This window comes from Neomonachus schauinslandi, chromosome 9 (assembly GCF_002201575.2).
Source record: "Neomonachus schauinslandi chromosome 9, ASM220157v2, whole genome shotgun sequence".
NCBI lineage: Eukaryota > Metazoa > Chordata > Mammalia > Carnivora > Phocidae > Neomonachus > Neomonachus schauinslandi.
The window spans coordinates 32,855,082-32,881,209 of NC_058411.1; the positions used below are offsets into that span (position 1 = coordinate 32,855,082).

Below are 26,128 nucleotides of genomic sequence, written 5' to 3' on the forward strand. Positions count from 1 at the left end.
CCCGCTGTAGGGCCGAGCCTGACCTGAGCTCTGTCCTTGGGCTCGTGCAGATGGTGCTGCATCCAAGGGGTTTTCAGAGAAGCTGCAGGACCTTCACGTTAAAGTCAGAATCTTTATCAAATGGTCAAATCTTAGGGATATATTAAAAATGTGTATGTAGCCAGGGGCATCATAAAGTCAGATTTATATCAGCTTGTGGTCGGTTATTGATGTTAACAGGAAGGGCCTTAACAAGAGTAGTGATAAAATAGAGTGAAATAAATATTAGGGTGGTGGAATTGTGGGGAGAGGGTCTCGCACACATTTTGTTGGTGTGCTTGTTTTTCTGTGTGTAGCTGCGCTCGACTCCCCAAATGCTATGACACATTTCTTACGTTATGTGCCTTCTGTGAGGTTCTTGACCACGCTTGAGAGCAGATGTAGCTACTGCAGGGCGAAGGTGAGAGTGTAATTTGAAGCTAAATGAGAAAGGCATTGGAGTCTAAAATTATACCCCCTCTCAGATTTACAAATGTGCACACATTTACTCTCAGTGCAAGAAGCCCTAAGTCCTAGCCCCATGTGTGAATTGCCTGGGACGCATCCCAGACTGTCATTGCCGGATTAACCAGACCTGAGCAAGCAGGACTGCACAGAGGAGGTGTAGGATCCAAGAGAGGGCCTCAGTGGCCTGGGTGGGATGCCTGCCTGGTGCTGAGCCCGGAGCCTGGGCAATTGTGGTGTTTACCTTGAGGCTCCCTCTCCCCCTGGCCTGGTGGGCAGCGGAAGGTAATGAACGCCTCCTTTTTTATTCCCAGGGACACATGGAAGCCTCCGTCCCACCAGCCAAGGATCAGCTGAGCCCTGGGGCTGATGCTTGCCCCCACTGCTGAGAATGGCACTGAGGCCCAGCCAGGCACTGGGACAAAGGTTAACCCGGGACACTCCTGCACAGCGATCCTGATGTCTGTTCTGAGCCGTGCACTCAGAGGTCTGATAAGTGAGTACGTGACAGGCTCCGCAGGGATCACCAGCCCTCCCTGCCGCAGGGGCACGGACCCAGGTTTGGAGGTTCCAGTTCTGAGCCTGTGTTCTGTCCGAGGGCCTGTCAGAGGGCTGTAGTTCCAGGGTAGGAGGGGAGTGCCCAGCAGGTTCAGGTCATTCCGCATGCTGGAGCCATCTTAGAGCCACATGGCCTCTGAAATATGTGCCCGACCCAGATGGGCTGAATGAGTGATGTCAGACACCCAGCACACAGGAGATGACATCTTCCCACATTCCCTTTCTTATCTGTAGGCTCGTGGATGCTTTGGGCCTCAGGCTTTACCTCTGTGCATTGAGAACTGTATCTCATCTGGGATTCCAGACTTTGCCCAGAGCCATGAGCGGTTCACGTGGCCTTGGGGAGAGCATCCAGGGCACTGGCAGGAGTGGGATTTGCGGTGCCTTAGCTGCTATGGAGGTGGCCACCAGGGGGTCAAGAGGAGCAAGTCTTCTGCTGCTTTTGGCTTGTGGAGGGTCTCCTCCTAAGGCTAGATGAGCTGCGGGTAGAACGCCTCCCCCCCACCTCTGACCCTGGAGTCTCACCTGTCCTCATATGGCCTTTCTTTCCAGCCTTGGCCTCTGGCTTTTCCTTAATGGTGCTTTAAAACATGATGATTGGCTGCTTTCCCAAGCCCCAGAGGTCTGTCTAGCCTGAAGGCTGTTGTCTGCATAAGGCAGACAGTCCCACTGTGGGTCAGGGACCAGCCAGCAGAGCACTCGCCTGGAAGACAAAGAAGGAGAGCTGGTGCTTTCGCACTCGCGAAAGGACAAGCTGTTTGGGAGCTGCCGGGCTGGCCCCTGGGGACCCAGAGCCTTAGATTCCAGGCAGGAGCTTGCAGGGAAGGAGAAGGGCACCTAGGTAATTCTCAGCTTTAGGTAGAACTTGCCGGTTGACAGTTTAACACTCAGGCCTAGCATCTATGTTTCCCTCAGCCTGGGCTTGCAAAATCGTCTGTGGTTGGAGGGCCTTTCAAGTAGTGCGTCGTTGGGGTGATTTGTAGCCCAGGAAGTGTGCACCTGAACTGCGGGGGTGGGGTGGGGGTGCAGAGATGGCCACAGAGACCATGGCGGGTACCCGGTGACTCAGACCAGAGACCAGCTCCCACATCATGCAGAATTCCCCAGGGCAGTCTCCACCATCGGCCTTAGGACTGTTGTACCCTCTGGTCCAGTGACCACACTCCTGGAATTATTCATTAAGAAATCTTTCTTTAGGAAATAGTCCCAGAGAAGAAAAGAGCTGAATTCTTTTGTTAGAGGCATAAAAAAGATGTTTCTCGTGGTGTCATGGTAATAGTGGAAATGGGAAACAGTTGCTCTCTTTTTGTTGAACAGCTAGGTTAAGGAAATTATAGTTTTCCACCTGGTGGAATATCACACCGCCATTGTAATAGTGAGAACATAGGCAATATAACAATTTGGAAAAATGAGTATGATATACTAAGTGAAAATGTCAGGTTACAGGATAAGTACATTAAAGTAACTTGTAAAATAAACACATGAGAAATATGGCCAGAGAGAAATGATGGTGGCTGCTAGCCTGGTGGGATTAGGAATTCCTTTTCTTTCTATGATGCATGGATTTGCTTCTTGTGAAACTGAATGTAATCTGGATGAATACATAACACACGTTAACAGTGACTTTTTCTAAGAGGTGGGGTGATAGGGGACTTTTGCTCTCCAGGTCCTTCTTTTCTGTGATGTTTAAATTTTAGGTGTGAGCACGTTACTTTTATAATCAGGAAAAATAATAAAGATCTTCAAAATTGTTAGAATTGAAATTTTAAAAAGACCGTATTTCCCAAGAAAAGAGAACAGAGAAAGGCTGAGGCAGCTAGTTGTTTATACGTGCTCTCATCAGTGTTTATACCTGCCCTGTGTGGGCCCATTCATGCTCTCATTCATTCATTCATTCATTCATGCCCCAGGTATTAGTAGGTCTTATTGCCAGGCACTGTTCTACGCACTGGGCACCCAGCACTGAACGAGACAGAGCCCCTGCCCTCCTGGAACATTCATTCTAGTTGGGGGAGGTAGACAACAGACAAGGAGCAAAATACCAGAAAGTGAAAGTGCTGTGAGGACCGAAACTGGATGATGTCAGTGACAGGGAGGCTATTTTGGATTGGAGACTTGGAGAAGGTCTCAGGGGTGACTGGTTGAGCTGAAATCTGAATAACAATAGAGAGGCAACTTGCGGGGGGAGGGGGAGCAGGGGGGCAACACACAGGATGCCCAGCCTGAGGGCCCCACCTGCCGCCGGGTGCCCTTCCCTGCCTGAGCCCTGGTGAACCTCTGTGCCAAGCTGACTCTGTTCCCCAGGCCCGCTTGCCCCCCTGTGCCTTCCAGCTGGGATTTCCTTAGCATTGGAGGCCTTCTAAAATCCTCTCCAGCCTGCTGATGCTCCAAGTGCCGGGCCTCTCTGGGCAGTGTGAGGCTGGTCTCTGCTCTTGGCTGGCATGTGCATGGCAGGGCTGGGCCTTCTGAGATTCCCAGCCACACTGGGGCAGGCTGGCGGTCAGGAAGGGTCTGGGCAACGTGTGTCCTGGTGAAAGGTCTTTGAATGGCACCTACCTTGAGGCCCTCAGTGGTGGTTGCCACCGTGGTCCTATGAGGGTCAGCGATGACCAGAACTCAGCCTCAAGAAAGAACTTGGCCTCTCAGAATAGGCTGAGAGCCTTCAATAGCTCTGACACCAGTTCTGAGCTTCCCTGATGACCTATCTAGAAGCTCATGTCCTTCTTTCTTCCTGTTGTCTCTCCATATACCATACTAGCCTTCTAAAAGCAGAAACTCAGAAAAAGGTGGTGCCCACAGAGGAGCCTGTAGTCAGCTTCAAGGGCAGTGCAGGGTGCTGAGAAGGCTCTGGAGCCAGACTTGCTGGTTTTGAACCCCAGCTCTGCCTTTTCTAGCTGTAATTACTTAGCCTCTCTCTTCCTCAGTTGTCCTGTCTATCAAATAGGCCTGAGTATTATCTGAGTTAATACATGGTAAGCGCTGGGAAGAGTGCCCGATTATTCCTGTGACTTGGGAGGTGGAGGGAGGACCATCCCTGGGGACTTTCCTGGGAGATGCCCATAGCAAGAGGGTGGAACTCTGTGGCATCTGGGCTAGCCAGTGACCACAGGTATGAGCTCCACTTGCTTCCCTTCTGGCCCTGAAGCAAGCCCGTGTGCTCCTCCCAACCCCACCCCGCCCCCAACCCGACAACCACCGAGGAAGCTCAGGACAGTTTCAGACCTTGCATCTTTCACCCAGATGTTAGGGCCACTGCGCACACCCCTCTTTGATTCCACTCACCCCCAGTACAGAGCCTGCCAGGAGACTGGACTCAGAGTCCCCCCACTGCCTTGCCCTCAGGGGCCCCCTAGGGGGGCTGTGCAGCTCCTCAGAGCATGGAGCTGAAGCAATTTTAGTGCCTGGGAATGGGGAAGTAAATGAGGTGAAAGAAGAAGGCAGGCCTGCCTCGTCTAGTTGCAGAGAAGGGGAATCCCGATTTTTTAGCAAGACGCTCCTCTGGACAGAAGTTCCCAGAGTCATTGTGTTGTGGTACCTTCGCTTCCTGGGGCAAGATGGGAGTTTGGGGTAGCACCAAAGGCAATCATCTGGTTTTGCCTCCAGCCTGTCGTGGACTTTTATGGCGTTCTCTTCGTCCCTCTCCACTTGCTCTGCTCTCTGCCTAAGGAATAGCTCAGCAGGTTCCAGGAGCTGGTGAGATCCTCTTAGGGAGCAAGACTCAGAAACCCCCCCTCCCTCCCCGCCAGTCACCTATCATCTGTCCCCTTGGAGGGGCAGTGCCCTGCTCTGACAAGTCGCCTTTGCTGGAACTCCGTGTTCACAGGCCCTTTTATCAACAAGTACGAGGGCTCTTGTACTTGAGTGTTGTTCCCCGGTATCCTGCTTGTGAAACCGTCCCCAGCTCTCCAAATTCTTTTCTCCTGTTTTCATCCTTGCCCATGCTCTCCTCTTTACTTCACCTTGAGTTTTCTTTCCCCGGCTGTCCTCTCTCTGTGTCATGGTCCTCAGGATGGTTGCGTTTGTCAGCAGGAGAAAGAGGCCGATGTCCAGTGAGCTGCTGGTTCTTCCTGATGCAGGCCTCCGCAGGGCTTTGATCCCAGTGCGGAGCAAGGAGGTACTGGGAGGCTCTGGAGCAAAGGGTTCAGGTGGGGGGAGGCCTGGCTGGGGCCAGGGGAGGCTGGGGGAGCTTATCCCAACTCAGAGTTTAAACACTCCTGTGAGTGTGAGCCATGGGTTCAGGGAGCGGAGTTTTGTGAAAATCCAGCCAAGCCAGTGCGGCCTCTCATGAGTGTCTCTACCACCACAGTGTGAGTGGCCGTCCTGGCTCTTGACACGGTCTCATGTCCCTTTTCTCTGTCTTCGCTCCCATCTCCCTGCCCCAGTCAGGACTTCCAGCTTCCCCTGTTTGTCTCGTGCGGAGTAGGCGTGTTCTCCTGGCACAACCCCTCGGACGTGGGCCTGACCTTGCCTAGGTATGCTTCCCCTCTGCCTACCCCTGTTCTTCCAGGGATGGAAGATTCCAGAAATGGAATCCTGTCCTTGGGCTCCCCTTGTTCTTTCTCCCCGATCTTCTCTTCTGTTCCACAGCTTGCCCTCCTTCACCCTTTAACAGTGGCTCCTTCCATCTTGCTTCTGTTCATAGGGTTTGGAAGTCCAGCTCTTCCAAATCACCTGCTCCAGGGGGCTGACTGGAGCCCCTGAGTTGTTACTGACTGGGAAACCATCCTCGGCCATGTCTAGAGATGAGCCCACGAGGCAAGGAGGGCAGGGCTTTAAAGTCAGCATTAAGGTGGGGGCTGACCCGAGGAGTCCACCAGTTCTGTCAGGCCGCTGCATAGGATGAACGGGGAGCTCCCCTTGCCTCTCCTCAGCTCAGTCTTCGTTCTCCCATGGGGTGTATGTGCAGTTATTGGTTTCACGGGTTTGCTTGGCTGCTGGGTTGTGCTCTGGGTGGAGGTGAAGACCTGACCTGCTCAGTAAGGAAGGCTGCTAGTGAGAGCAGGGGCAGAATGACGCAGCCTCAGGGAGGAGGTGGTGCTCGAAGTGGGAGAAGCTGACCAGGAAGCCTGGCTCTGTGCGGGAAATGCAGTCATCCTCTCTTGAGCATTTGCTGTCATCTTAGTGGTGTCTATCTGTTACCTCATTCATCCTTACAGTAACCCCTAGAAGTACTTACTCTTATTATTCTCACTTCACCTATAGGAAAAGTGAGGCACAGAGAGGTCAGGTAACATACCCTACATCCTACAGGTGAAGGGTACCAGGAAACCAGAAAGGAAAAGGCAAGGGGGGAGACCAGGAAGTTAGGACCCGGAGCCCCTGAGTTTAACCATTTCATGCTATTCAAACCCGTGAATCATGGTTTGTTGTTGGTGATGGCTCAGGAGGGAAGGACCTGCATGAACTTTATAGGACATCAGGTTTCCTTAGCTTCCTTTGTCTGGTGAATTTGTTGAGCATCTTCTATATATAGCACACAAAGATGATTAATACACAGTCATACAACAAATGTTTTTAGGATACAATTTTTTTTAAAGATTTCTTTTTTTTTTTAAAGATTTTATTTATTTATTTGACAGAGAGAGACACAGCGAGAGAGGGAACACAAACTGGGGGAGTGGGAGAGGCTTCCTGCTGAGCGGGGAGCCCAATGCGGGGCTCAATCCCAGGACCCCAGGATCATGCCCTGAGGCGAAGGCAGACGCTTAACCGACTGAGCCACCCAGGCGCCCCTTTAAGATACAATTTTATTTTTATAAAAGTTTAGACAAACTTGTTAGAAAAAGATTTTAGATTATACAGAGAAGTTTAAAGAAGGAAATAAAAATCACTTGTGATGTCACCATTCAGAGATGATGGTGGCTAATCTTTTTTGTACATTTGTATGTATGTATGCTTTTGCAAAATCAAAACCATATTAATTATTCAGTTTTGAATCCTGCTTTTCCCCTCTCTTACCATCATATTAAACGTTCATCGAGTGGCCACTAGTGCAGAGTGAGAACTGTTGTCACAGAAGTGAACTGGGAGCAGAGGTGGGCAAACGGGGCAGCCAAGGAGGATTATGGGCCATGGGCCAGGGGCTGGGGGTGATGGGGGCAGTAGCAATTGGGAAGGGCACCCCAGGTAGCAAACGCAGTAATGCAAAGATCCAGAGCACACGATCTGAGGCAGAAATGTCTCACAAAGGGCTTTGCCAGCCGTCCCTAGGGGTTCGAGCCTTCCTGTGTGGATGGTAAGGACACACTAGGGGGCCTTACGTGGGGGGAAGCATCGGATTTGTGTTTTAGAAGGACTGCTGTTTCTATACACTCTTCCTTCGCGTGATGAGTGAATTGGAAAGGAAAAGGCCGGGGAGAGACCAGCTGCCGACGACGGGGGGCATCCGGGTAAGGGATGGCGACGGCTTGAAGCAGAGCAGCAGCAATGAGAAAGGGGCGTCAAGAAGAAGGGATGATTTCAAAAACGGTTACGTGGTAGAAAAGGACAGGAGGTAATGGCTGACTTGGCGGCTTCACCATGGGACTTGCTAGGACCAGTAAGATGTTCCTGGGCACGACTTAACCGGAGTCTTGAAAAGCGTGGCGCAGTAGGGCCTGCTTGTCCGTGTGCCTCTGCCCCAGCCACGAGAAAGTGTGCCAGGGACGAGAGACAGGTAGATCAGAGCCACCCCAGCCAAGGATGGGACAGAGCTCCCAGACGACCAGCGGTCTCATGATCGAGGCCAGCCAAGATCCGCCAACCCACAGACACACAGGCTGTAATAATAAATGAGAGCTGATTTAAGCCGCTGAGTTTTGGAATGCTCTGTTATGTAGCAGTGATGAACTGATTAAGAAAGGTCTTTTTTAGTTGAATGCTGTGTGTCAGGCACTGTTCTAGGCACCGGGGATGCAGTGCTGAACCAGACAGACAAGCTCCTTATTCTCAGGGAGCTCATGTTTGGGTGGGGATGCGGCAGAGGAAGCTAAAATGACCCCGGGGCCTCTGGCTGCTCACTGGGTGCAGGGTGGGGTCACAGGAGGAAGACGAGTTTTGGGGAAAAGATACTGAGTTTGAGGTGCCTATAGGACGCTTAGGTGGAGGTGTTCAGGAAGGAGTGGGATACGTAGGTGTCGGACACAGGCGAGATGTCTGGATGGGGACTGGAAGTTATCAACATAATGAAACAGGAAATCATCTGGACCAAAGCGAGACAGAGTAAGTGCTCTGTCTATTCAGGGGAGGAAGAGGGCTGTGGCGGTGGGGATGAAGACAATTTGATTCTGAAGGTCACCTGGCGGTTGGGTTTGTACTTGTAGACGGTGAGAGGAGAGGCACAGGAAACAGACAGACAGGATCTGCAGAGGCAGGGGGGAGAACCAGGAGAGCCAGCTAGTGAGGAGAAGGCTGAAAAAGTAGGCTGGAGTGAGGTCCTGGAGAGTCTTGAATGCCAGGCCAAGGATGCTGAAGTACAAATCAGGAAATGTGGATTCTAGGCTCAGCCTATCCATTCCCCGGCCCTGGGATATGGGGCAAACCCACTTCTCTCGGAGCCCCAGCTGTCTCTCTGAAAAAATGGGAGCAAAACTACCTGCCCTTCTTCGCATGAATCTTAATTTTGTAAGAACCAATGACAAAAATGTGAACAAAAGTGTCTGGAAGACCACAAAGCGATGCACCAGGGCGGGTATTTTTTTGACGAGGTCTGCTTTAGCTCAAAGATGAGGCAGGGCGGGTATTTTTTTGACGAGGTCTGCTTTAGCTCAAAGATGAGGCTGGGATTCCCAGACAGGTGGGCAGACTGCAGGTGCCTCCTGTTAACCTCTGTCCCCTCTCCCACCTTGACAGAGGTGTCCAGCCTGGGGTCCACTGGGATTCGTGTTTTCATGCTCTGCCTTCCCATTCCTGATGCTGCCCTGAACCCCCCCTCCCCCCCATAAACCTGCATCATTTAGAGAGCGCCTGCCCCAGAAAGGCCTGTGCCAAGGCTGCAGAACAGAGGAGTGCGAAAGAGGCACTGCCCTCGGGGAGGACTCAGGCTGGCAAGGTGGATCCAGAGGGCACGTGCCTTCTAACAGGAAACAGGGTGGTGCTGGATGAAGGGCCAAGGGAGTCATCCAGACAGTCACTGATGGAGGGCAAGGAAGAGCAGCGAGGTCTGTGGGCCAGGCCAGCCTTCAGGGGAGCAGCTTGGGGCCTTAAAGCCCAGTGGGGCTAGAAGAGAGGAGGGGAAGGGAATAAGAAGGAGAGAGGAAGGCTCTCTCCTCTGTCAGCCCACTGGTTTCCTCTCAACATTGAAACCAAACACCCAAACCCGCTTAATGGAGCGGTTAAAGACAAATGTGACCACAACGAGCTGCCACATTACACCCATTAGGATGGCCATCATCAAAAAACCAGAAAATAACAAGTGTTGGCAAGGATGTGGAGAAATTGGAAGTCTTGTGCCTTACTGGTGGGAGTGTAAAATGGTGCGGCTGCCGTGGAAAACAGCGAGGCTGTTCCTCAGAAAACAAACATGGAATCACCATGTGATCCAACAATTCTACTCCTGGATATAAATCCAAAAGAATGGAAAGCAGAGACTAGAACAGATGCTTGTACACCCATGTTCATAGCAGCAGTGTTCACAATAGCCAAAAGGTAGAAACAAACATTCATGGACAGATGGATAAAGCAGATGTGATACAGATAGATAAATGGATCAATCACAAAGGGATGAATATTATTCAGCCTTAAAAAGTGAAGGATATAGAGCTACCATATGATCCAGCAATTGCACTACTGGGTATTTACCCCAAAGATACAAAAGTAGGGATCCGAAAGGGTACGTGCACCCCGATGTTCATAGCAGCAATGTCCACAATAGCCAAACTGTGGAAAGAGCCAAGATGTCCATCAACAGATGAATGGATAAAAAGATGTGGTATATATATACAATGGAATATTATGCAGCCATCAAAAGGAATGAAATCTTGCCATTTGCAATGATGTGATGGAACTGGAGTGTATTATGCTGAGTGAAATAAGTCAAACAGAAAAAGACATGTATCATATGACCTCACTGATATGAGGAATTCTTAATCACAGGAAACAAACTGAGGGTTGCTGGAGTGGGGGGCTGGGGTGGGAGGGATGGGCTGACTGGGTGATAGACACTGGGGAGGGTATGTGCTCTGGTAAGCGCTGTGAATTGTGCAAGACTATTGAATCTCAGATCTGTACCTCTGAAACAAATAATGCAATATATGTTAAGAAAAAAAAAGAAGAAGAAGAAGATAGCAGGAGGGGAAGAATGAAGGGGGGGAAATTGGAGGGTAGACAAACCATGAGAGACGATGGACTCTGAAAAACAAACTGAGGGTTCCAGAGGGGAGGGGGTGGGGGGATGGGTTAGCCTGGTGGTGGGTATTAAAGAGGGCACGTTCTGCATGGAGCACTGGGTGTTATGCACAAACAATGAATCATGGAACACTACATCTAAAACTAATGATGTAATGTATGGGGATTAATATAACAATAAAAAAAAGTGAAGGATATTCTGACACAGGCTACAACATGAATGAACCTTGCGGGCACTGTGCTCAGTGAAAGACGCCAGTCACCAAAGGACAAATACTGTGTGATTCCACTTATGAGGTAACTAGAGTAGTCACATTCAGAGAGACAGAAAGTCGAATGGGGGTTGCCATGGGCTGGGGAGGAGGTGGGGAGGTAGTGTTTAATGGGTATGGAATTTCAGTTTGGGATGATGAAAAAGTTTTGGAGATGGACGGGGGGGGGGGGGGGGGGGGGGGGGGGGGGATGGTTGCACAATAGCGTGAATGTCCTTAATGCCACTGAACTATACACTTAAAAATGGCTAACATGGTAAATGTTAGTATATGTTAACACACACACACACACAAGACAAATGTGATAGGTTGCTTAGAAAGATGAGTGAGGTGGAGTTGTCGGAGAGGAAGTGGAGGAAGGGATGGTGACCCCAGTGGATGGGCCTGATGAGAAATCAGCTGGCAGTCTAGAAATGGAGGTGACTGGTGGGTCAGGACAGCCAACTCTTCCATTCGACCACAGGTAATCCAAAAAAAGTCTAGGCTGTGTAGGAGAGCCCTCCTTCCAAGTAGCGTTTGAGTGGAGTTGGTCAGAGGAAGCCAGTGGGACTTTGAAGTTTCTTCCCTTCCTTTCTCATGCCCACCTGGCTAAGGTAAGAAGAGGGAATAAAGTAATGAACAGGAAATAGGGTCAAGAATAGGACCGGTCACCCAAGAGAACGGCAGAGGCAGGTTTGGAATCCCCTGGAGCCTGGCCCCGGCAGAGAATTGGGCTGGGCATGGGAGGCCAGGAGGAGGGGCCCCCTCCCTCCCTCCCTCCCTCCCTTACTCACCTGTCTCCTCTGTGTCCCAGCAGCCGGCTCGGCAGCATGGCGTCCGCCGAGCCCCTGACGGCGCTGTCCCGCTGGTACCTGTATGCCATCCACGGCTACTTCTGCGAGGTGATGTTCACGGCGGCCTGGGAGTTCGTGCTGAACTTTAACTGGAAGTTCCCGGGGGTCACGAGCGTGTGGGCGCTCTTCATCTACGGCACCTCCATCCTCATCGTGGAGCGCATGTACCTGCGCCTGCGGGGCCGCTGCCCGCTGCTTTTGCGCTGCCTCATCTACACGCTCTGGACCTACCTATGGGAGTTCACCACCGGCCTCATCCTGCGCCAGTTCAATGCCTGCCCCTGGGACTATTCCCAGTTCGACTTTGACTTCATGGGCCTCATCACCCTGGAGTACGCCGTGCCCTGGTTCTGCGGGTCCCTCATCATGGAGAAGTTCATCATCCGCAACACCCTCCGCCTCCGCTTTGACAAGGACGCCGAGCCCGGGGAGCCCAGTGGCCGCCTGGCCCTGGCCAACGGCCACGTCAAGACAGACTGAATGGGGCTGGTGGGTGGGGCCCGGGGCTCTCTCATGGACCCGGTGGACACAGGTACCAAGCTGGTGGGGTTACATCTTCTGAACAGCACAAGCCCTGGCCGGGGACCGGCCTCAGCCCCCTAGGGCCCACACATACGCGATGCCCCCCTCACCCCAGCACCCTCCGCTGGGGGTGGGGCCGGGGGCGGGGCCAGATGTGGGGGGGCGGGGGTGCAGGTAGCGGAGGGACTCTGGGAAGGGTCTGTGGATCTCTGCTCGGCTCAGAGGCTGGTGGTCGGAGGCCTGTGGCTAAGCAGCGGCTGGACGCCCTCCCCCCCCCCCCCCCCCCCCCCCCGGGTGATTTTGGAAGCAGCAGGCCCTGTCCTGGCTAAGGGGCTCTGAGAACAGGGCAGAAGGTGGGAGGCGAGGCCTGAGGAGGCTTTGGGCTGCTGCGTGGCTTCCTCCCTCTCACCTGGTTTAGGTGGGCTTTGGCTGGTTCCATTAGGCAATATTCAGGTGCTTGGTTGCAACCAATACCTCCCCGGGGGCCTGCTGAGCTGCAGCCTAAGGAGAGATTGGGCAGCCGGGAGGCTGCTTGGCGGCAGTGCTGGCGTGCAAGGGCTGGAGGCCTTCCCCTGGCTCCTCTCCCCTCCCCCAGGCCTCTGCCGCTCCCTTGGCCTTCAGGGCCCCCGGTGCTGGATTCCCACCAACCTTGGGCTTTTGGAGGTTTCAATCCCTGTGTGTTCGGTGGCGTTTCCCCCTTTTCTCTCTTATTTTCAAGGCCTTTACCACTAGCAGCCCCTTTATCCACGTCAGTCACCACACCCGCCCCCTTCCCCAACTCCCTGGCCAACACAGCAGCTGCCAGAGATGGACCCTGAGACGGACCCTGCCCACCCTCTTGCGGCCTTTCCCCCACTCTGTCTGCTGCCTGATGACTGGGAAGTCCCCCTTTCACACCTCCCCACCTGTCTGGCGGGCTGTGGCAGTGCCCCCTCCCCATAGTGGCCCAGCTGAAATGGGATGATACCCTCCCCAACACAGTCAGGCCAAGATGCACCCCCTCAGATCCACAGTGGGGACCTAGAGACAAATCAGTTTAGTGGAGTTGCGGGGGCAAGGGGAGAAAGCATTCGGTTTCTTTTCAAGCCAGTCAGAGTCAATAGAGCTTTCTAGGGGATGGAGGGGCCGGCATCCAGTGTTGGAGACCCATGGAGGATGAGTGAGAGAGAAAAAGAAAACAGCCTTTCAGCTTTGGGAGGGTCTTTGGAGCATACTTCGTGGGAAGGGATCAGCTGGTCCTGCCATAGCCCCAGGCCCTGCAGCAAAACCCCCTCAGGGCTACCCCCCATCCCACCCCTCCCAAGCAAGGCTCACCCTTTGAGCTTACTCCTTAAACAGTATTGACCCTGCCGTGCTCACAGGCCTTGTCATCTCGGTTGCCCCGCCTCCTCTGTGATGGGTCCCTTGCTGGCAGTGGACAGGTGAAATCCTCACTCCAGCCCACTTCTGGCTCTGCCCCCACTCCTCAGAAGGCAGGCTTTGCCATGGTACATGGTCTCATCTTGACCCCACTAGGACTCTTAGATAGAAATTAGCCTTTCCCGTTTTATAGATCATTAAAAAATGGTAATACCACCTGTGGAGAGAAGCTCCTCTTCCTTGCTCTGCTGCTCCACCTAGACTGTGCAGATAGTACCAGCCAGGATGTGAGCCAGGGCTGATGGACTGGGGATGGGCAGGATTGGGAGAAAGGCTAGGAGACTCTGCCTTTGACAGGGTTGTTTTGTGCAGTTGACCCTGTCCAGGACAGGATGAAGGGCATTTCCCGGCCTCTGTGTCCTGGCCAGGCTCCTCAAATCCAGGCATGAACTACATTCTGCAGGGGCCAGACCTACTTTCGATTTTACTGTGGCCCCAATTCTAGGGCTTTGGGGCATCCAGGGATTCGGGTTTCCATCTACAGGTGGAAGGGATTCCAGAGGAAAAGTATTGTCTGGATTCTCTGTCCCCTCTGGGAAATTATTTCCTTGGCCCTGTCCTCAAACTCTGTGATATCTGTTTTCTGGACCCCAACACCCTTCCAGGCCCCTCATGTGGGCCCCTAGACGACACCACCCACCTTTGACCTCTCCTCCCATGACCGAATCTGTGGTCAGCTTGTTGATGTCTGCCAGCATAGGGCCTCCATGATTCTCAGCCAGAGCAAGCCCCCCTATGGCCCATCAGGTCTGGCCACTCCAGATGTTGCCCCATGGGCATTCCCTGGCACCATCTTTTCTCTGGGCCCTACAGACTCCCAAGGACGGGAGGTCCTGCAGTGAACCTGCCTGCCTGATACATGCAGAGTGCTGTTTTTCTGCTTCATCCAGGTGCCCCATGGCTCTTTCTGTCCCTCATAGGGCCCAGAGTCCCCAGCAAAGGGAGGCAACAATCCAGGGCTTGAGCTCAGGGTCTGCAGGCTCAGAATTCACCAGGGGTAGCCCAGACTTCAACACTTGCTTGTTTGGGTATCTTCAGGGCCCTCATCCCTTAGTGCCCGGGCACCCTAGCTCTGCCAAGCCTTGGGGGTGCTGGCAGGAAGAGTCTGCTGACTGTGAACCTCTGGTGTCCTGGATCTCTCTCCACTGGACGTGGCAGCATCTCTGAGTCACTTATGGATGGCCATATGCTGCCCTGCATGGTTGAACCGCTTCTGAGGTCTGCTAGGCATCCTGTCCCTTGTGCCCTGTCCCCTCTGTTGCCAGTGAGTCACAATGGCCTGTGCTTATCTACAGCAATAATACATAGGGAGTGCCCATGAAATCCTCTTGTCCTAGTCCCTCACTCTCTGCATGGGTCTTGGGGAGGCAGTGCTGAGTGGGTCAGTTCCTGAGAACCTGCATTTAGGAAGCTCTGGGCCGTGCAGACATCATCATGGGGAGTGCAGAAAGGAGAGATGCCCGGCCCCCGAGCTATGGCTAAGGCAGGGAGGGTACCTTCCACCCTGACGCCACCCCAGACCCGGAGGAGCTGCAGGTCCCGGAACTCCCACTTCGAAGTGGGCGGGACTGTCTCCCAACTGCGGCAGCTCTTCAGGACACGTGCCTGGTTTGTGCGCCCATCGCCTGCTCTGTCTCCATCGGTCTCTTTGTCTCTTCCTTTTCACATTCGTGCACATCAAATATACTGGTGTTTGTGTTCCAGGACTGGCTCTGATCCATCTCTGTTTCTTCTATTTTGGAGCCCCTTTTCTAGGGGCTGCTGGAGGCCAAGCCCTTCACACTGGGTCGTGCTGCTGACGCAAACCAAGAGGACTGTTGGGTGGAGCCACCCCGTGGGGAGGGCAGGTGGTACTCCCTGACAGTCCTTTTCACCGTCTCTGCTCTGACCATCTCGGTAACCAGAATTCTCCACCTAACCCCCCACTCCTCACCACTAGCTTGATCTGGTCCATAATCTTGCTTTGGTCCTAGGCTGCAAAGCCAATGGGGAGGCCTGGGCAGCTATCCAGATTGGCTGCATGGGCTCAGGAGATGAGCTTCTCTTGAAACGGACCAACCATGACCTGGGGTGTCTCACGAGCCAAGAGGGGCCAAGGGAGGAGGCTGAGGATTCTCCAGAGAGCTGAGCCACCAGAGCCCCTTACTTTTCATTATATCAAAAGTGATGCTTTGAAGAAACAGCTCTGCACTCCTCGCTGGCAACTCTTCATTCCCTGAGAGGTGCATTTGGAGGAAATAATCCCTCCCTACTTTGTGTGCCTCTGCTCTGTCTACTGTCCCTCGTCCTCCTCTCCCCCCACCATGCTCCTGCCTACTATCCTACTTCCAGAAAGAGAACGTAGGGTTCAGAAATTGTTCAGTCAGTTCAACTAAACCCAAATGGCTTGGTCTCCGCTGCTACAGCCACTGGTTTTCTGGATGGAGCAGGCAGTGTGCTTTCTGAGTCATTGGGAAGGGCCCTCTGCCTCCCCCACTCCCTTGAAGGTATTCATTTTGTTGACTGAAACCTTTTCCCCTTATAAAAACAAGCAAGCATAAAGCCCTGACAGCCATTTACATGTTAGTATAAACAAATATATAAGGTTATTGCCTTAGAGCAGGTTTTTAGAGAAAGAGGCAAGCATCATGAAACAGGGTCTACCTTATGGGGCTTCAGAGAAAGGCAAGAGGTAGGGCTCAGAGCAAGAAGTCTGAGGGGACCCAAGACCCTTCTCAACTGGCCAGCTCCGTCTGTACTCAAGAGTACAGTTTGCTTTCTTGATACTTTCCTTCTTCACCTCCTCTGCCCCACCCTCATTCGATCCAAAGGGACCTTCTGATGACACTGCCTTGAGGCAAGTGCCCCAGGAGAGCTAATGCCAAGGACCTTGGCCGCATCTTCTGACATTTGCCCAGCCTTCACAAGAGCCTAATCTTTAATTAATAACAATGAGTGAATGACCATAACCTTGCCTTTCCTCCTGGGGTGCCCATCTCAGAAGGGTAGCTTGGTCCACCCCGCCCCCCGGTGCAACCGGGGATGGCTAGAGGCCCTGTGTTTGGTGAGCAGGGAAACAGGTACAGGGAAAGGGAGTAACTGACCGATCACACTGCAAGATAGAGGGACTTGTCTTAGTAATTCTAACAACAGCTGCGGTTCTTAACCACTGTCAGCACCGAGACTAGTACTGACGACTGGGACTGCAACTGGGCACAGCACTGAGTGTGTGATGCACGATCTCAAATGTTCTCCCACTTGAGGTGGGTACTGTTACTCACCTTTTTAACCGAGGAACTCTGGTGGCAACCAGTCCGCAACATGGATTGACCACATTTCTCTGCAAATCACTTTTTTGTTTCAGGGCAAGAAGATGACGCTTTGGGGAGAATTTGTGAAGAGTCAGGTGCCCCTTCCTACTTTGATGAGATTCTGGGCATCATTAGAGTCCAGCCCATCTGAATGCTATTCAAAGGGAAATTAATCTTTAGGAGGGAGAAAGCAGGGGGTGGGGTGGGGGAGTTTGAGTTATGAGGAAGGAGGTATAGGATGCCATCTTAGCCAAGACCTAAAAAAAAAAAAATGGGCACAAGGACCCCTCCTATGGAGGGAGGGTTGTAACATTTTGGCCTCCGGCAGCCCTAGGTTTAGGATTGACATCTTCTTCCCCTCTCACATGTGGCTTTATTTTTGCCCTTGGCCTTTCCTCTTTGATTCTTTCTCTTAAGATGAAGCCTGAGCCCCTAGCTGTTGGCACTCTCAGAGGGTTTGAAATGACCAGATGAAATCTTTCTCCTTCCGAAAACTCAGGTGCCCCTGAGAATTGGCCTGTCTCATTCAAATTCTTATGGGACACCTCAATGAGCCAGGCGTCATTATGGGGGTGCTTACAGCTAGATGGGGAGAAAGACACTGAATGGGCACTCCCAGAGATAATTATGTAATTGCAATGTTAACTGGCCCTCCAAAAAGAAACTTCTAACAGAGGAAGCAGGCTCTTCTACAGAGATAGGTGAGGATTCCCCAGGGAGGAAGGGAGGACACACACACACCCAGTCACCCACTCACCCACACACACACAGTGCAGACCTTCAGGTCAAATGCTGGTGTTTTCAGAGGTGGGCTGGCTGCTCGCTGTCTGGAATTGTGGATGTTGGCTGTGCCTAGATGGGTAGAGTGCAGAAGAAAGCCAGCACACGGTGGGTACGTTAAGAAACGCTTAATGAAAGAAGCCTGACAGTGTGTCGGCCCCAGTAATCCCACCCTAAAGACCAGACTGACCGTTCCAGAGCCCCACAGGCCCCTTTGGGAACCGGAAGCTACGAATCCTATTTGAACAATGACCATCCCTGCCGTATCTGTGCTCACCCCCATTGAGCAACTCACTGTCCTACCCCCTTCTGCCAAACCATTAGTCTCCACAGAGCCTTGCCAGCTTCGCTCTCAGAGTCTCTGGAGCTTGGCCCAAGACCCAGCTCCACCGACTTGTCCATTGCTTCATTCTGGTGATACATTTCTCCGTGTGGGCAGAGATGTCCTTTCAGTGCCAAGCGCTATAGAGGAGGGTCCCCGGAGAGGCTGGGCTGGCTCCGTGCTTCTGTCACAGCTCTCCCTTCCACACAGCAAGGAAGCTTTCTGATTTATGAGGGTCCACCTGTGGGGAAGGGTCCTGAGGCTAAATCTTCTTAGTCTGAGTACGGAGTTGTATTAGTTTCCTAGGCTGCTGTGACAGATTACCATAAACTGGGTGGCTTAAACCAACACAGACTTATTCTCTCACGGTTCGGAAGTCAGAAGTCTAAAATTGAGGTGTCAACAGGGCTTTCCCTCTGGAGACTCTAGGGGAGAATCTTTCTTCGCCTCTTCCACCTTCGGGTGGCTATTGGCGTGTCTTGGGCTTCCCAGGCTTGTGGAGGCCCCATGCCAGTTTCTGGCCACAGGGCCTGCTCCTCTCCTGTCTGGGTCTTCTCCTTTTCTGCCTCTTCTAAGGACTCTTGTCATTGGCTTTAGGGCCTCTCTCGGTAATCCAGGATGATCTCATCTCAAGACCCTTAGCTCAATACATCTGCAAAGACCCTTTTTCCAAATAAGGTCACATTCACATGGTTCTAGGGGCTTGAATGTGACTAAATCTTTTTTTAGGGGGTGGGAGGGGCACCATTCAACCTACTACAGGGACTAAGGCGGGGAGATTTCTACTGAAGCCCTTGCCTCCTGTACTGATCAAGAGCAAGAGCTAGAAGAAGTATAGTGTGGGGTAATCTGCGAGAGAACTCAAGGATTTAAGTTGAGAATGGAGCTCTTCATCCCCAAACACATCCAGCTGCTGTGGTTTTTCAGTTTAGATGCAGATCTGACCATTTCCCCCACTACTCCATACTTTTTAATGATCTCCCATTATCTTTAGTATCCAGCTCTCTGCCTCCTGCAGGCTTATACAACCCTCTGTGGTTTGGCCTCATTCCTCACCTCCCCCTCAGTCCTGCACAAATCTGGAGAGAACAGCGTGTCATTTCCCCGAAGCCCCTGCTCCTGCCCAGGTGCCGCTCTCTCTGGAACACTCCCACTGCTCTCACAGCCGGCAGCATGCTCTCCATCCACCGCAGCAGCTCTCGTTCAGGCCAACTCCGGGTGGAGCTGTTTGCCTGGAAACTCTCCGTGTGACAGCCCACCAGCGGCAGCGGCTACGTTCTTCCGTTCTTCCCATGCTGTCGACGCGGCGGGTTTCATGTGTCTGTCCAGCCTACTGTGCACCCGGTCCTGCGCTAGGCCCCCGGCACAGCAGCGAACAAGGCAGACTCATCTCTGCCCTCCCCGTGTGATGCCTTCCCCTGCATTATAGGGCACCAAGAACCCTGATGCGCTGATGGAGGGGAAAAGGAATGAACTGGAGTTAGGGGTTGGCAACTATTTCTATGTCTGATCTAGCCAGGAGAGGGGGTGAAGTGGGAGGTGGGGTGAAGAGCAGCCTCCAGGGAGAAAGGAAGCCAGGTGCTGAGGCTGGGAACGCAGAGAGAGCAGGGTCCCGGAGGGTCTGCATTAGCTTCCAGGGGTGAACAATGGAGTTTATGGGAAGCCGGGCCTGGATCATGAAATGTCTTGTAAACCAAGGCAGGGAGAGACAGATGATAAACAAGAGAGTAACAGGTTGTAATACATTGAAACAGAAGGGTAGCCAAATGAACAGGCAGCTGCTTTAGACTGGGCAGCCCTGAGAGGTCTTTGGGAAGAGATGATACCTAGCCTGAAATCTGGGTAATGAGGAGGGTCAGCCTGTGAAGATGGGGAAGACATCATGCAGAGGAGACTGCTAGTATGAAGGCCCAAAGGTGGGAATGAGTTCAGATAGTCCGAGGAAAAGATAAAAGGCCACTGTGGCTGGTGCTTGGTGAGGAAGGGGTTAAGGCATACAGGATGGGGACAGGGGTCAGAATGTGGAGGCCCCTGAAGCCTGGGGGGGGGAGGGGACGGGGAAGAAACATGGAGAGAGTTCTTAAGGACGGAGAACTGTGGGACCTGGCCCAGGTCCCCCCGCCCGGGGAACCCCTCCTGAAGGACAGGACCAGGCAGGGGAGGACTGTAGGCAGAGCCTGGGGTCCCTCGTACCCTTATACCCTTAGCATGTGTCCTGTCCTCCTAGAGGCTGGGGCATGGATTGGGTTAGCATGACTGAAAGATGGGTCTGTTTGGTTTCTGCCAACCCTTCTCTCTACCTGTTACAAAAGCATTCCTGCCCTGGCAAACATGGCACCAGGCTGGGTCCTGCAGAGCTCTACAAGCTAAACTTCTCTCTCTCTCTCTCTCCCACACACACCTCCCCTCACCTCCCCTCACCTCACCTTACCTCACCTTGCCATCTCTGACCCTTGTGAGATGGGCCTGCAGAGGCCCTCCTGAAGGTACCTGGAAGCTCAGGCCGCCATCTCTCCCACAGACCTTGGAGTCTCCAGGGTCTGGCGGTATCGGGACACCCCAGAGCAGGGCAATGCTGGGGAACCAACACAGGAGTGGAATCAGACAGACTTAAGTCTAACCTTGGCTCTGCCACTTATTATCTGTAGGACTTTTGAGGAGACACTGAGCCCCTCTGAGATTTAGCTCAGTGGATGTAGTCCAAATTTAGTCCGTTTAGTTTAATTCACTGGGAGCACCGTCTAGCCTCCCCGCTAAGACTGAGTGTAGAAGCAACTGAGTTGAAGGCTTGCAGCAACCCGAGAGAACATTAGCTTCTAGTTCAGTGCAGCAAACATTTTTAAATTAGATATTAGGCATTCCTGTTATTAAAAGTTTTGTGTGTGGGAGGGTGGTGGGCACCTGAGTGGCTCAGTCAGTGAAGCGTCTGACTCTGGATCTCGGCTCAGGTCATGATCTCAGGGTCGTGAGATCGAGCCCCACGGCAGGCTCAGTGGGGAGTTTGCTTGGGATTCTTTCTCTCCCTCTCCCTCTGCCCCTCCCCCTGTTTGCGCACGCTCTCTCTCCCTAAAATAAATAAATAAATAAATCTTTAAAAATAAAAGATTTTGGGCATTGCCCCTCGGGGATTTTTTACTGGTCAACTCTGGCCCACCACGCTGCTGGTCATAGGGTGTCCAGCCATCCTGGTTTGCCTGGACTAAGGGGTTTCCCAGGATATGGGACTTTCTGTGCCCAAACTGGGAAAGTCTTGCACAAACCAGAGCCAATTGGTAACCCTAACTGGTGGGAGTTTAAAACATTCCACCATTTGGGTTTCTTTTGTTTTCTCAGCATGTTCTTTGGCCTTTCCTTCAACTCCTTGAGGTGCTCCTCACAGTGTTCCAATGAATTCCTTTTTGGTTAGTCAGTTGATTCTGTTGCTTGTAACCAACCCCTCCCCTATGCTCTGTGCAGGAGTGAGAATCTTCTGCAGGTGCACAATCCGGATTCCCGCTACACACCTGACTTCTTTAAAACATCTGTCACCTGCGATCGGATCTTTAGCCCCTCCTCCTTCCTAAACTTCACGAGATGCTGCTCATGCCTTGAACTAGTACCCCCTGTCTAGTTCCCACCCCACCTCCAGGAGACCTTGCCTGTTATGGTCCACGCTTGGCACCGCTGCACCTGTTTTTGAGTCTCAGGTTGACTGCTGAACCCTGGAGGAAGCTCTGACCTGGGAGCACCCCAACCCAAGCCCTTCTCTCATAAACGGTAAAGCACCCGGAAAAGCACATGACCTTTCAAATTTTATATGTACCCCAGGATTCAGTTCTAATCCAACTGGGATTAATCTGATTGAGGAGCTGTCCTTTTCTGCAGTAGGGTCCCCAGTAGTTCTTTAGACAGTCTGCCAACCACCTCTGGGTGGACAGTCAAGGACATCCAGTGCCCACCGCCTCCCCCGCTTGTCCACAGGCAGCGCCCTGAGATACTCTTTCCTTGTCTGGACCTCTTCGATACCAAAAAAGCAAGCCTCTTCCTTGGATCGCTTTAGAAATGAAAATGCAATGACATTAGGTGTGATTTTGCTGACTTTCACTCAATCTGTTCCCCAGGGTCTTAGGCCTGCTGACCAGCAGGACCAGATGGCGCCTTTTGCAGGAATATCTCCTCATTTCCGCCTTTGTGTAGGCCCTGAACATCCTAAGAAACAACTTGTTTTCCTCTTCTGATGGACATATCTGTGCATCAGATGTATTTTTCATATATTTTTCCTTTCTATGACTCTGCTGAAGGCACTTGGCAGCCAATCCTAGTTCACATTTCACGTCCTTGAGATGACCTTGTTGCACAGAAGGAGGAAGGCGAGGGGAAGGGAGAGGAAGGGAAGGGGAAGGACCAGGAAATGGAAGGAGCCAGATTGCTTTACATTCATAACTCTGTTTTGCCACCAGCCCCTTTCTCGGTCTTTCTGGAATGTGGCCTTCTATACTCCATGTTGCCCTGAGAACTTTCTGATTGCCGAATGAAAGACGCAACATCCCAGGCTTTGAAATCATTAGACCTGAGTTTGAATCCCAGGTCCCTGACTTACGTGTGTTATGTAACCTGTTTAAGCCTCAGTTTCTTCATCTACAAATGGTGCTAATACGTGTCGAAACCTCCAGAGCTGTGGAGATCAGATGAGACAATGTTTGACAAGTGCTTGGTATACACTCGGTGTCAGATATGAGGAGAAATATTCTTCTTTGTTAGTTTCACAAGTCAAATGCAAGCGGATGTCACTCCAGCAAGCATTTCTGGACTCCTGCTGATATGGTCATGGTGGCCAAAATCATGGGCTTTGAATGCTTCTGATCTGAACTGGCCCACTTGTTTTTAATAGGGAGGCCAATTACTTCGTCTCTAGACACACAAGTTTTCTCATCTGTAAAATGGGAATGATAAAACCTATTCTATAGGATTATTGTGAAGGTTAAGTTAAATAAAATAATGTGTCTAACATGCTTAGTACAGGTCCATGATTCCTTATTCAAAACCCATGGGATTTTGCAAAGCATTTTGGATTTCAGAAAAATAGTAATATTTATATGCTGTATATTTTGTAGCTTCTGGGCCAGGAGTGAGTCAGTACCTCATAGTTGAACACATTAGTACTTCTACATGGAAATCTAGAATGTCATATTAAGTGGGGGTATAAATAAAAACTCTAAATGGCCTTACAATCCTTACCTGTGAGACAGGGCAAGTATAAAATTCCCACTTGACAGATAACAAACTAAAGATCAGGATAGTGAACTGTTCAAGATCACATTGTTCAGGGGCGCCTGGGTGGCTCAGTGGGTTAAGTGTCTGCCTTCAACTCAGGTCATGATCCCAGGGTCCTGGGATCGAGGCATGCGTTGGGCTCTCTGCTCAGCAGGAAGCCTGCTTCTCCCTTTCCCACTCCCCCTGCTTGTGCGCGCTCTCTCTAATAAAAAATTAAATCTTAAAAAAAAAAAATCACATTGTCCATAGTTGACAGCATGAGGATTCCTAGGTCATCTGAGTCCTAGGGACTCTCCCCATTACAGCACACAGTGTGACAGACTCAACCCTACAACCATTCTCTTTGCTTAATGAACTTTAACCCTTGCTCCCCACACACAAAGGGCCTACTAAATAGTCAAGTTTCCTTCTCATCTTTCTAAAGGTATGTATGTATATTTCTACATTTTTTTCATATTCTGCCTTTTTTGCTTTGGTACCCGGTACACATTTCTCTGTGTGATATCATCACTTTTTTTTTTTTTTAAGATTTTATTTATTTATTTGACAGAGAGAGAGACAGCGAGAGAGGGAACACAAGCAGGGGGAGCGAGAGAGGGAGAAACAGGCTCCCCGCTGAACAGGGAGCCCAACACGGGACTCGATCCCAGGACCCTGAGATCATGAACCAAGCCAAAGGCAAGCGATTAACCGACACCCAGGTGCCCCACATATCATCACTTTTAAAAACTATAGATCTTCCAGAATCTTAATATAACCCAGATAGCTTAGCTATTCCCCTATCACTGAGTATTTGCATGTTTCCAATTTTACGCTGTTCTAAAATAATGCACAGCCACTCACTTTAAACTTTGCCTTGGGGATGAACAAGCACATGGATCTGAAAACACCTGTCCCCTGAGCCCCTGGCTGGCTGGCAGCCTTTGGGAGATTGTATTTCCAGGCACTTCAACTATGTATTTGTTATTCCCAATCAGCTAATCAATTAGGGTTTATTGAGTGTCTGTGCAGGGAACAGGGTGCTCTTTGGTGCTGGAGGAAGCGCAGAAGCAGAAGCATAGACACATGAGATTCTCTGAGGTATGTGTGTATGTGTAACCAAGCAGGCGTTTCAGCTTCAAACCAAGTTGGGTTTGCATCCAGCCAGTGAGGTCTTCTAAGCAGAACTGGTCAAGATGGTCACCAAAGTGTGACATTAGTGATGAATAGCAAGACCTTTAAATAGATCTCTGATCTACCCTCCTGCCTGTCCAGGGTGTTGGTTCTGTTCAGGAAGAAGATGCTAAAAATGAAAGAGTAAGGAAAACAAGGTCAGGGGCTCCATGAAGCCTTCCCTAATTCATCAAGTTTTACTTTCAGATTCTAATGGTGAGGGTGAGCCATTACAAATCAAAATAAAGTACCAATTCCCTGACTCCCCTTGGTGGGGCTCAGCAAAGGGATAAATAAGACCTGGTTGCTGGTTTTGCCTTGCTTCCCCTTAAGCAAACTACTTAACCTCTCTCTGCTTCTCTTGCCCGCCCATCAAATGGGAACAACAGTAATGCTCTCATGGGATTCTCAGGACTATAACGAGGATTGCTTGAGATCCTGACAAGTGCTTTAGAAAGAAGAGAACGTTGCCCATATAATCTGAGGGAGGCTGGGGACCACATCCCATTCAAGCACCCAGCACAGTGTGGGTCTGGCACGCAGTAGGAGCCCAATAAACATTTGGGGAGTGTACAAGGGAATTGGCAGAAGTTACCATGAGCCCATAAAGGCGGAGAACCATACATCATTCCATCAACTCAGAGCCTGAGGAGGCAGCTCCCTCCACTCCATCCTCCCTAGAGCAGTCAAAGAGATTCAAAGCCTAAAGTTTACCCCCAGGGAGGGAGCAGAGGCAAGCTCTGACCTCAGCCCATCTCCTCAGGTTTCAAGGGCTGCAGGACTCACTGTCACAAGGGACTGGCCAGCTCAGCCCTCATTTCCCGCTCCTGGCTGCTGAGGCAGGGGAATGTCAGGCCATTGTGTCAGCTCTCTGGCCTTGGAGCCAACAGCAGCTCTCTGGCCTTGGAGGACAGCCGGCACCAGACAACAGCTGTGCCCTGATCCACCTCCAGCTGGGGCCTCAGGAGCTCCATCATCTCCTAGCCCAGCCAGCCTGCCGCTCCTGAGCATTTGGTACCAAGAGCAGAGGACCCTCCCCTCCCCCGGCTGGCCTGTGCTAAGGAGGCAGCTCAAGGTGACTCAAGCCCGGCCCACTGGCTGGATTTCCCCAGGAGCTTTCCTGTATTTCTTGAGTCATCCTTATTGTGATATCCGAGAGGACAGGATGAGCTATGAAGGCCTGCAGCGTGGGATTCTGACAAGGGGTCACTTCCCAAAGCCTGGTTTTTTTCTTTCTTTCTTGCTTTCTTGCTTTCTTTTTTAAAGATTTTATTTATTTACTTGACAGAGAGAGAGTGAGAGAGCACAAGCAGGGGGAGCAGCAGAGGGAGAGGGAGAAGCAGGCTCCCCGCTGAGCAGGGAGCCCAATGCGGGGCTCGATCCCAGGACCCTGGGATCATGACCTGAGCCGAAGGCAGACACCTAATGACTGAGCCACCCAGGCACCCCCAAAGCCTGGTTTCCTTCCTCGTGCCTTTGTCTCTTTATTTGCTTTCCGCCCAAATACAAAGTCTAGAGGGCAGGGCACATGGCTAACTCTTATACTGCTTTCTCATTCCAGTGCTGAGAACTGTGTCTGCCCCAAAACAGGTGCTTCATTAATATGAAGTGAATGAGTGAATGAGTGAACAAGTGAAATTTTTGCAATGTTTACTATAATAAATGATAGTTATTATAAATAAGTGATTATTATAATTAACTTTATTTTTTTTTAAAGATTTTATTTATTTATTTGACAGAGAGAGACACAGCGAGAGAGGGAACACAAGCAGGGGGAGTGGGAGAGGGAGAAGCAGGCTTCCCGCCGAGCAGGAGCCCGATGCGGGGCTCGATTCCAGGACCCTGGGACCATGGACCCTGGGACCATGACCCCAGCCGAAGGCAGACGCTCAACGACTGAGCCACCCAGGTGCCCCTATT

The 26,128-nt window shown here is 51.5% G+C and overlaps 1 protein-coding gene across 1 annotated transcript; it reads left to right on the plus strand.

Annotated features, from left to right (window-relative positions):
• The first annotated feature begins 852 nt into the window (after positions 1–852).
• Positions 853–11,950, plus strand: TMEM229B (transmembrane protein 229B). Its single transcript, XM_021679515.1, has 2 exons — positions 853–983; positions 11,434–11,950. The coding sequence occupies exons 1-2, from the start codon at positions 853–855 to the stop codon at positions 11,948–11,950; spliced, it is 648 nt and encodes a 215-aa protein (XP_021535190.1).
• The last annotated feature ends 14,178 nt before the right edge of the window (positions 11,951–26,128 follow it).